This window comes from Scomber scombrus, chromosome 22 (assembly GCF_963691925.1).
Source record: "Scomber scombrus chromosome 22, fScoSco1.1, whole genome shotgun sequence".
Lineage (NCBI taxonomy): Eukaryota > Metazoa > Chordata > Actinopteri > Scombriformes > Scombridae > Scomber > Scomber scombrus.
The window spans coordinates 19,980,499-19,992,603 of NC_084991.1; the positions used below are offsets into that span (position 1 = coordinate 19,980,499).

Below are 12,105 nucleotides of genomic sequence, written 5' to 3' on the forward strand. Positions count from 1 at the left end.
CTTTCTACATCATGTTCTTTTTCTACCATCATGTCCTCTCTCTCTCTTTTAATCTACTCTTTTTTTTTTTCTACTTTCTTCTCTACGTCTGCCTCTCTAACTTTACCGGCATCTTCGTCATATTAGGCCAAGTCAAGTTTGCACCCTGAAGGGGGGGGTCTGTGAAGTCGACACCGGACTTGAGGGGCCAACGCCCTGCGAACGTGTGTGTGTGTGTGTGTGTGCGCGGGGCAGTGGAAGTGGAGCGTTCACAGGAAACTGGCCAACTTAGTCATGCTGTTTTACTTCTCTGACTGATAGACATAATTTCAAAAAAAAGAAGAAAGAAACTATTTGAACTTTTGACACAGGTGCATTGGAACATCATCATCCATTACCAGATAACCCTAGACTGTTAAAGTGTGTGTAATCTGCCTCACACGTTCTTTTTGCTGACACGACCACAGCATTGCTGCGTAGGTGGTTTCACTGCAATTCTTGTCTTATTAAATGAAAACTTTAGAAAACACTTTCATGAGGGTTTTAGTGAACTCCCCTTTCCTGAGAAGAGACGTGTTTCCTGTGGTGTTTGGCATCTGTACATAATGTTCTCACAATAAATGCCACCGAAATAGTTTTACAGGTCAAACGATGATTCGAGGAGATCACGATTAGATTAATTGATAATGAAAGTAGTTGCTGTTGCAGCCATTGACGAAACATCTGAAAACATCACCCTGGACTGTGTGAAACATCTCACTGTTTTTCTACTACACTATGTTTCAGACCAAACCATTAAGAGTCATCATTAGCTGACTAACAAGTACCACTTTGAGAGGTGCTAATTCGACCAAAGTTTCAGTTTTGCTCTACCCTTTCTGTTAAAGTGTGCAATGGTGAAACGGTCCAGACAGAAAACGTATTCATAACGTGCATTTATGTCGTATTTTTAGTAGAAGAATGTAAAACATTCACCAGCTCCAGCTTCACAAAAAGGAGTATCTACTATATCAGTGCAGTTGATTTATATCTTTTGACTGTTTTCGTGCACAAACAACTTGAAGACATTTCCAGACATTAAAAAAGATAATTGATCAAATGAATCGATGATGAAGATGATCATCAGCTGCAGCCGTTCAAGAATGGACAGACTTCTTGAAGGAGAGGAACGGAGGAGGAAGTCATCACGGTCTCCTCTTCTCTCCCTCCTTCTCTTTCTGTTTCATGTCACATGTTGAAGAGCTGTCGCTATCTGTGGCGAAACAAGCACAAGTTTAATAAAAGAGAAACACTTGACGAGGGATTGAAAAAAGGATGTGTACTTTTCTTCGTCCTCTCTCCTCCTCCTCCTCCTCCATTCAGAGCAGAAGCTAGTGCGAAGCGACAGTGTGTAACGGGAAGCGGTGTGAATGAACGACAGAAACAAGGAATAAAAGAACCCATTAGCTTAGTTACCAAGAGCCTCTTAAAAGCCGTGGCTCTCCCTCGTTCCTTCTCTCTCCTCTTTTTTTCCCTCCTCCATCTAAAATGCCCCATACTCTCCTCTCCTCTCTTCTGCTTCCCTCTTTCCTTTCCTCTCTTTTACCCTCCACTCCACATCTCTTGTTGGTACAGAGCAGCAGGCAATGATTCTTTACTCCCACTGCTTTTTTTCCTTTTTTTTTGCATCCTCCAGGCTTCCTTTATTATAAGAGAGCACGCACATGCTCGTGTGTGCATTTGTGTGCGTTTTACGTAACAGAGGAAGTAAGAGTAATTAGAAACAGGGTCTGTCTGTGGGACAATGGAAAGTGGAGAGAAAAACGGGCGAGACAGACAGTAGCTCCATCCAAGTTTAAAAAAAAAAAAGATTTATCAAGGGACAAAAAAACTGAATGCTGAGTCCAATATAGCCTCTATACTTGTGTGAGAGTGAGGTGAATTAACCCGTTCATGAGTGTTTATGGAGAGGTGATTATAAACTAATAAAAAACATACTTTTGAATACTATATCCCATTTCTGCCAATAGCTCCCCCTAAATTTGGAATTTTTATTTTATTATAACAGGGACAGTGCACAATAGAACATTAACCTTGTATAAAAACAAGGAGAAATACATTGCATTGCTATTTTACACCCGAAAAACATGCAATCAATTAAAATCAATAACAGAATTCACAAATTTTACACACTGGTCCTTTTTAAAGCAGAGAATAATCAAATGCATGTGAGGTTTTGATGTAGTGATTACATTATTATACTATAGAGAATTGTCACAACTTTTGCAGAGCTTTATAGTGAGTTTCAGCTCATTGTTTAGCTGTCCGGCTTCAACTTTACTGTTTTTTTTAGTTTTAATACAGTTTTTTTGGCTGCAGCAGGTGGCTTTTTTCTGGCAAAATAGCCCCTGAAATAACCTCCACTGTAACCTATCTGCTCTGCACCAAATGGCAAACAGACACAGTTAGCGATTAGCTGGTGAACAAAGTGGAACATTCAGCAGCTGAGGAGCCAGATATTTCCCTCAGGAGACGGTAGAGAGCTAAAACAGAGCTAAAGGAGAGTGAATATTGGACTCAGATTCATCAGATGGACAGAAACGCAGCTCCAAATGAATGATGATGTTGCTCCGTAACCGTTGGATGTGGAAATAAGCAAAAAATGTTTCCATATAAACTCAGAAAGGTTGGGATATGTCAAAAGTCAGTTATTGGAAAACCCATTTTTTAGCAACTATTATATGCTAGTTTTACATCTGTTGTGACAAAACCTACTTAAATATGTCACACGTCAGTGATTACAAACAATAGCAGTGAAACAAAAATTGAGTTTTTTCTTCAAGGACCAGTGTGTAGGATTTAGTGGCATGACATTGCAATATGGTGGGGTCAGTGAAAGAGGACCCACTCACTGTTTTCAGGTGATTTATACACATATTGAAACGTACTTATGGATATTATACCCCATTTCTGCCAAGTTTGTTCCTCCTGATGCCACTAAATTCAACATATTGCACCTTTTTAAAGCAGGTTATGTATTTATAGTGTGCCAATATACAGTAACTGAGCAACTGAGCAGCTCTAGCACTGATATTGCATACTATTTACCTTTCTATCCTTTGTATCTCATGTCCACAATGAAAGCATCATGAATGAGGATAATGTCTTAGTATAAAATATGTAGTAAAACTGTTGGAATCATTAGCACCACAGCAAAAAAGCAGGTGGAAAGTGGTTAGAGCTCATACCTTAAACCGGCACTTTGCTGGTCTGATGCAATGAATTAAGAGGAGCTGGTTTAAAGCTGCTGAAAATGTATGTACTATTTGTGCCGATACGTACTTTGACATCTTGATAACACAAACGGCGGCTGACACGGTCCGTCATGTATATAGTCGTGATGCAGAGCCAAACCAAACCAAAGTGATGAGCTGTTGCTGAGCGTCACAATTCACAGGCTTTAATGTGAGAATCAACAAGCGCTCCCAGTTTGCCGTAAATGAAGTGAAATGGGCTACAAAGGGAAATACTTATCATCATTACTGTGTTACAGGGCACAATTCAGAGCATGTTTGTGCGCACACAATGTGTTTTGTGGGTTGGGGGAATCACACACCATCACAAATCACTATGGCCTGCCTTTTCTGCTCATAGTGTGTGTTAGTGTGTGTGTGTGTGTGTGTTCCCGGGCTCTGGCCCAGCACAGAAGCAGACCTCTGTTGGAAATGTAATTCACATGAGGCCAGAGGAGCTCTAATGCTATTACAACACACGCACACACACAACACACAACACACACACACACACACACACACACACACACACACACACACATAAATGAACACGCACAGCTGTGTTGCCGCCCACAGTCTCAGTGTGTGCACCTCTTTTTCTCTCAAACTCCTTTTTCTCTCTTTTTTGCTTCCTCTCCTTCAGTTTGTGGTAGTTTAGTCGTTGAGGTTTTCAAAATGAAAGGTGGAAAAACTCATTATGTCTCTCCGGCGGATCTTTGTGCTGCTAGTCTAAAATGTGTGTGTGGTGTGTGTGTGTGTGTGTGTGTGTGTGTGTGTGTGTGTGTGGTGTGTGTGTGTGTGTGTTGTGTGTGTGTGTGTGTGTGTGTGTGTGGTGTGTGTGTGTGTGTGTGTGTGTGTGTGTGTGTGTGTATGTGAGCTTGTGAAATAGCTGGAGAACGATGTCAAAGAAGAAAGAAAAAAACATCTCATCTTTGTTATGTAATGACATATACTGAAAAGCGAAACAGGGACGAAAGAAAAAGCCTGAGGTTTTTTTTTTTTTAAGTCTCAGGAAAATAGGATGTACAGTACAGTACAGTACATGTCCATGTTACAGTAACAGGAGGAAAGCCATGCAGCCTGCAGCGCCCAGAGACAGAAGAGGTTGGGACTGTCTTTTTTTTTTTTTTTTTCACACGAGGCTCCAGAAGCCCGAACGCCCACGCCGACTTTCTCAGATAGAGAGAGAGAGAAGAGAGAAGGGGAGGAGAGAGGAGAGAGAGAGAGAGAGATGCCCTGATCCCCTTCACTGCCTAAGAACGCGAGACAAAAGTGAATGAATTAATTGAAAAAAAATCAAACAAAAAACAAAATAAAAAAAGGCCCCTGAGATCGATCAAAACGGTGAACGCTATCAGAGTCAGAACAGCAGGAGGTTTTTCATTTTACAAAAGTCTCTTTTAAAGTTTTTCTACAGTGTTGCTCGAGGCCACAGCCAAGCCGTCAATGAAAGAGTTGCACAGTTAGAATTCACTGAAAATCACTCGATGTGGCAGGTGAGTCAGCGTCTTTCCGGGCCCAGACGGTAACCCCGTATCAAATATTATTATTAAAAACAAAGAGGAAAGCAACATCTAGATTTATAAGTGTTCAGATGGGTCAAATATATTTTCATCACCATGGTGATCAGCAGTGACTGTACAGGTGAAATCTTTAATTTGCCTATCAAATAATATGAATTCACCTTAAAGCTAAATATCACTTTTTAAAATTCCTTCCACAGACTGCGATCATAGATGACAGTCTGTATCACTAAGCATTTTTGGGGAAATTTTAGTGTTAGCTAATAATGACAAATCTTTTTTTTTCCTGGTATATTCCTGTTATTAATGTGTAATTTTACACTGGATAGCTACTTTGTCAGAAACCACTCCATTGTCTCATTGTGCTTTGTCATATTGGCCAACACTAATCTTTTAACACTCGGTAATGAAATTGTCTTAGTGGAGAAAACCTCACCATTGTTACCTCTGAAACATTTCTATTCTGGGCCCACAGCTTAGCTCTCTGTGTGACCAGACGCTGTAATTGTTCTCTTTCCATTAACTAACTGTGTCTTCATCAGTGTCAGCTACTATTAGATTTAGCCGCACTTCATGCACTGCTACGCAAAACAGGAGAAAATGAATGTGTTTGTGGTTGTATTAGTGGTGGTGTGACTGTTGAAGGGGGGGTAAGGGGAGGATTTTGAGTTTGTGTGTGTGTGTGTGTGAGTTTCAAAACTTTTACAACCACTGTAACTTCGAGATAAGATAGTTTGTAGAGCCAGAACGCTTCTGAGTAAATCTATGATTAAAAAGCATTACTGTAAACTTCATCAAATGAATAATTATCTGTTCGTAGAGACACGCCACAGATTTAAGAGTTTTTTTCTCTCCGACACTTTCATCACTGCTCTCTGGAACTGTGTCATCCAGCTTTCTGTGTATTTACACCGGTGTGACTCGTATCATCTGTTTCCTGTGCACAACCATCATGACTATAAAACATGTTATCTAACATCTATAAATTGTATTCCTTCAAACAAATCATGCATAAAAATGTCTGATGAATAGAGAGAGAGCAAACTATAATATATTTGTTTCTCTTTTTTTTTTATCTACAGCGGTTACGGAGGTTATCAACCAAATACCGGACGGAGAAGATCTACCCCACCAACGTTGGAGAGCGAGAGGAGAATGTCAAGAAGAACAGATATAAAGATATACTGCCATGTAAGTCACATTGTGCACAGATGAGTGATTAAATATAAATATCACTTACACCGTTGCTTGTCCTGCTACAGGCTGCAGGCAGACATCTATATAAATAATGAGAGAAAGACGAGGACAGTGATTTTGCAATGTTATATCCATTTTTATGCTGACGATGCCATACTTCTTTATAATTAATTAGTGAGATCAAAGTTAAAACACAAGCAAAATACACTAAAATGCCAGTTTATTTTGATGGAGTCTAATACAAGAGTACAGCAATAAATCAAACCTTTCAGGATTCAACAGTTTTTGAATTTGTGTTAATTCAACGTTATGGCGTTATTCTGAGAGCTGTTTTCTAATATTCAGTCTACCCTTTTTGATTTAAATGTGTGTGACAAAATAATATAATTACCTCAAATATATTGCAATACAGTTCAAAAGCACAACAGTTGTTTTATAGTGCTTCCCAATCTGAGTTATCTAGTGGGTTATAAGAAGAGAATCAGTTCTAATGCATGCAATGATGTTTTCCCTTGTAAAGTACCTAGTTTGATCTCCTTATACATAGAAATATCTGGGATGTGAAAATCCCTCTTCATCTGAACTGCTCACAATTTATAAACATGCAATTTATGATGAGGGGCTGCGGGAGACACTTGCCTCATATGAAGGGATAACAAGTTAAATGGGTCAGGAACCACTTTTCTATTAGGCTGCTTAAGTTTTAGCTTGGTGAGCCTAATAACATAATGATGATAATAATAATAAGTGTATATATGTTGCCCTTTTGTACTGTGAAATTTTGTAAACATGTCCATATGCTATAAAAAAAGGTATTTGTAAAAAAAAACATTATCATGACCATACTGCTCAACTGTAGGCAGAATATTTAGGTATTCTACTTTTATATGAATAAGAAAAAAAAGAAAAATGAACTGAAAGATCAAACTAAAGGAAGTTCGTTGAGAGAAGTTGGAGATCGGAAGTATCATTTTGAACAAATACTCATATACAGCATGTTGGTCTAGGTCATGTAATATCTGATGATCTCTAACTTGCACACACGCAGAGTGCTCGCTGTACATAATGATCTCACGAGAAGCTGCTATAACTCAACATCTGACCTATTTTTTTTTCATACCCTTATCCTCTTTTTCTCCTCTGTCCATCCACCCATCTATTCATCCATCCATCTATTCATTCATTCATTTAGCTTTTAGTGAATGAGCTGCTGATAAGGCAAAGGAAGAACAGGTTCATCCGTAACAGATGTACATACACACACACACACATACACACACACACACACACACACACACACACACAGGAATGAGGATATTGCTGTGTCCATTAACCTCTTTACATCCCATTTCCCTGTCCTTTTTTTTTTTTTTTTACCAGTGTCCTTGTTTGCCTTCTTTGTCTCTCTCTTTCTGTCTCATTCTTTTAGCTTTTGTTTCTTCTCTTTCACTTTCTCTCTACCTTTACACTCTTTTTGTGTATTTCCCAACCAATATGTAAAATTATTTTAAATGACTTGAAGTAAGTTTTTTTCTCTCTCTTTTCTCTCCCCAGTTGATCACAGTAGAGTGAAGCTGATGTTAAAAACGACCAATCAGGACACAGATTATGTCAACGCAAATTTCATCAAGGTAAAAAGCAGCTGGAAAAAAAAAAATTCCTGTACTTTGACATTTGTTTGACACTATATGATAAATGGTCCGGATGTGTAAAGAGTTGCATGAACCACAGTAACATCGTCTTTCTACCTGTCCGTCTCTCCCGGCAGGGCATGGATGGCCCGGAGGCCTACATTGCAACTCAGGGCCCGCTGCCGAACACTGTCACAGACTTCTGGAGGATGAACTGGGAGTACAATGTAGCTGTGAGTATGTCCTCACTGCATGAAGGAAAATAAAAGGAAAAGTGAATAAATAGCCCTCTGTGTCATGAAATGAGTCAGGAGTTCAACTAGAAACAGGAACATTTGACTTTCTTCGAAGTGGTTCATACATCTGTTATATCTGCTATATAACTATCTGTATTGAGAATATAATACCTGATATTTTAAAGCTGATACTATTGTAATAAATTAGTCCATTACTAATTTATTCATATCCCAGGTGTTTTTTAAAAGAATATTAACTGGAAATTAAAACATTTTTTCTAACCCATAAACTAGTAGAGGAGATGCTAGGACTATTTTTTGACTCCAGGTTTGGCCTGCTGTCTTCCTCCCTGGTTTGTGTGTTGCTTGAGAAGCAATATCCTGGGAAAAGTAGGATTTTGAAAAGTGACAGGGGCATGTTCTCCCATTCCCAGAAGAAATTATATCCATATCTATTTATGACAACATTTCAAATGGAACTATTTAAGAAGGTATGTGTAGGAATGCTGCAAGCTGTTTTTGCATTTTCTATCTGCTTACCTCTGTACTGATTCCAGTTATATGAGAGGTCTGGATTTATAAGAGAGCAGCTAACATTTCCTGATGGTCAGCAACATTCAATCATGCACACAAGTTTCATTCAGAAAGATTTAATATTAGACAAAGCAATGAAAATATCTATCACAGTGAAAAAAAAAAAGGGAAAAACTTTCACAGTTAAAGAAAGTTTAGGAATCACAGACCTGAAGAGCGATCTCATATAACACCTCTCTGTGTAGTTAATAATTCGAAAAAGGGAAATAGCAATAATTAAAGTAATTAAAATAAATATTTAATATGGTTGTCAGATATTAAGAGGCAGATGGGAGTGCTTATGCTCAAACCAGATGGAAGTATATGAGAGGAAAGAAGGGAGGGAGGGAGGGAGGGAGGTGTGATTAGGCTTAACTAGCACTCTCAAAAGCTCGGGATTGCAACTGTGATAATTACTCCTGTAGGATCAAAGGGAATGATGTGAGATATAGATGTGAGAGCAAAATGTATGATCAAAAATTCTGCTCTTAACCATTCTGTCTGTGCTCTTTGAATGAGGAAAAATATCAAAGTTGAGCCATTTTTTATTTCTCCACACAAATAATTTAACATTTTCTCAGTCTGTGGGAACTCCTCTGAGCCTCTGGACAGCATTTTGGCAACTAAAGCGTTACAGAAATAGAACAAACCTGTATTTTTGGAAATGCAATATTTAGCTGTGAGAGGCTGAGTCTAAATATTGATCGTAATCCTTCCTGTTTGTGTCTCCGCAGGTTATTGTAATGGCTTGTCGAGAGTATGAGATGGGAAGGGTAAGCCTGTGATATTTAATCCCCTTATGAATGTATGTGTGTTTAGCATGCAGGTGTACAAATTGTGTATTTTGATGTGTTGTGTGTTATGTTCTCGGTCCCGTTAGAATATCCCAAAACCTGCAAAAATGTCTGCTCCTGTATTTCTGTTTGTGGAAAAAAAAGTGTCATTGTGTTAAAGAGACAAGAGTCTTTCTCTCTCTGTGAATGTAAATCTGCGTTTCACATGTCGTATTAATAGTTTATTTCCAGTCAGAAAGTGCACAGGAAGCTGTGGTGTGAGTCTGATGTTACTTTCTCAGCCAACGCTAACTCCTGTTCTTCTCTGGTTAGAAAAAGTGTGAGCGGTATTTCCCGGTGCTGGGGGAGGAGCCCATGACTTTTGGCCCTTTCCGAATCTCCTGTGTAAGTAGACAAATCTCTGATATCACAGCTGTGTTTTGTAATAAGCGTATAAGGAGGAGGGAGGGAGGAAGGGAGGGAGGGAGGGGAGGGGGATCTACTTTTCAGACCTCTGAATTTCTCACATTTTGTTCTGATGGCCGTGTTAGTTAAGCCTTGTGTAAAAGTTCCCCTGTGTCTGTTTTCTAGGAATCCGAGCAGGCCAGAACAGACTACTTTATCAGGTCTCTGATGGTGGAATATGATAACGTAAGTTTTTTTTCATACGCTCTGTTCATTCACACCACGCAGCTGAACAACAGTAAAAGTGGTATTCCAATATTGACATACCTCACAATATGAGAAATAGATGCAAAATCTCATAAAATAATCAAATTACTGTTAAAAGTAATGACAAACCTTCCATGGATACACATTACAACAAAAATATAATAACTGATTTAAAGCAAGAACTTCAGTAGCTCATTTTTTACTGCTAAATTAAAATTTGCTTAATTTTAGCAACAGAACTTTGCAAAGCGATGATGCATTATATTCATATCATCACCAAACAACTCCACTTGAAGTCAGTAATATTGAAATATCACCCACACGTTTATATTTACACGTTTTCTTTCTCCACATGGCCTGGTAATGACACCTTCAGTTGACTCTCCACCTTTTTAAAATATGTACTCCTGTTTGTCTTCCTGCAGGAAACACGGAGGATAACACAGTTCCATTATATGAACTGGCCTGATCACGACGTCCCCTCGTCATTTGACTCCATACTGGATATGATAGGACTAATGAGAGAATACCAAGAGAATGACGATGTCCCTATATGTGTGCACTGCAGGTAAGTTAGACACACACTGTGCAGAGAAATCACCACAAACACACACATGTAGGAACATACTTTAAATTTTACAGAAAGAGAAAATCGAGCATAAAGATGATGTGATATACAACATGCTGGGTTACGCGTAAAATCGTACTTGAACATGAGCAAAGCAGATTCTGAATCGCAATTTTTTTTTCCGTGCTCGGACTGAATAGGATGATTAATGAGATGGACAGTAGTTTTCTGTGAGGAGGCAGCAAGAATGTGCAACAGGTGGCCAGCATGGGTTCGTGTGTTTTGAAATCAAGTTTCAACACAGCAGAGAAATTGTTGCAGTCGTTGCTCGACCCAACGCATACAAATACACATCTAGTCCTTTCAGAAAGTAGTGAGATGTTATGTTTCAAATGTTAAATGATATGTGTTGTTTTCTTAACTTCTGGACTAATCTGATTCAGTGGAATAAAATACTATAATACAGACCTGACAGTTACATCAGCCATTTTATTCCGATGGCTGGCTCTGACTATAAAAACAGTGATTTTCCCATGAGGGTCCGACTGAAGGACCTCATGCCCCAGATCTGCGAGCCAATGGAAAGAGAGTATCGTTGCCACTTCCTTTAGCGGTCTAAGTTTTATTTTACTAGATTTGAAAACTAAGTACTCACTGAATTGACTTGGAGGAACACTTGACTCTCTTCAAAGTTGTCATTAACTGTATATTAGTTAAGAGTATGTGCCCGAAAATGACGTCTATGTTTTGGCTTTGCTCTTACTGTGTTCATCCACTCTGTGTCCCTCTTACTGAAGCTACATTGATTAGTGTGTCGGCTGCAGGATGAGAATGCAGTTCTTATGAAGTAGGGAAGTAGTTCAAAATAATGAAAGCACAACACACTGTTTTATGAGGCTCTATATTCAAGCTAACTCTGGGGTCCTGTGGTTCACATATACACACAACACACACACTGTCTCCATGTGTGTGTAATCAGCTATAATGAGCAGCCTGAGGACACTTCCCGTTTCCACGCAGCAGGACTTAAAGCGGTGTCTGCGTGTCCGTGTGCACATGTGTGTGTCTGTGAAGATGCTGTATATGTGTGTGTGTGTGTATGTGTGTATGTGTGTGTGTGTGTGTGTGTGTGTGTGTGTACACTGTATGCATGTGCTTGTTAAGAGTGGCAGAGACTTCTGACAGCATGAGATAAAGTTTTATGATTTTGTGTGTCAGACGTGATGTCACATAATCTGAGCTTCTGTGCGGCTCCTGTCTCCATCCTGTCTGGATGAGGCATCGTAACATACATGCGATAAGTGTTTAATCTTTTTCTGTATTTGTCATAGAAATGTGTCTTTATGGATTTGTGTTTGCGATGAGAGGTTGGAAGCTGGAGAGTGTGTGTGTGTGTTATTTGTCTTTACACGTGTGCCTCTGTTGAACCTAACCTATGTGCTTGTGACTGTACAGTGCAGGCTGTGGGAGGACGGGTGCTATCTGTGCTATCGACTACACGTGGAACCTCCTCAAAGCTGGGGTATTTTGAACACACAAACACACACTCTCCTACACATAAAACACACATTTACCTTTACAAATCAACACAACATTTTCTGTTACTGTTTAAGCGGAATGAAACTCTTTTTGTTGTGTTTTTTTGTGCTTTTATAGAAAATTCCAGAAGATTTTAATGTTT

The 12,105-nt window shown here is 39.1% G+C and overlaps 1 protein-coding gene across 1 annotated transcript in view; it reads left to right on the forward strand.

Moving 5' to 3' along the window:
• Positions 1–12,105, forward strand: part of ptpn12 (protein tyrosine phosphatase non-receptor type 12) — a gene marked incomplete in the record, with an annotated part of 46,074 nt that overhangs the window by 11,212 nt on the left and 22,757 nt on the right. Inside the window, 8 exon segments of the mRNA XM_062444118.1 lie at positions 5,857–5,965; positions 7,526–7,602; positions 7,740–7,835; positions 9,146–9,184; positions 9,518–9,589; positions 9,776–9,835; positions 10,282–10,424; positions 11,880–11,946. Coding sequence (XP_062300102.1) covers positions 5,857–5,965; positions 7,526–7,602; positions 7,740–7,835; positions 9,146–9,184; positions 9,518–9,589; positions 9,776–9,835; positions 10,282–10,424; positions 11,880–11,946 — 663 coding nt within the window.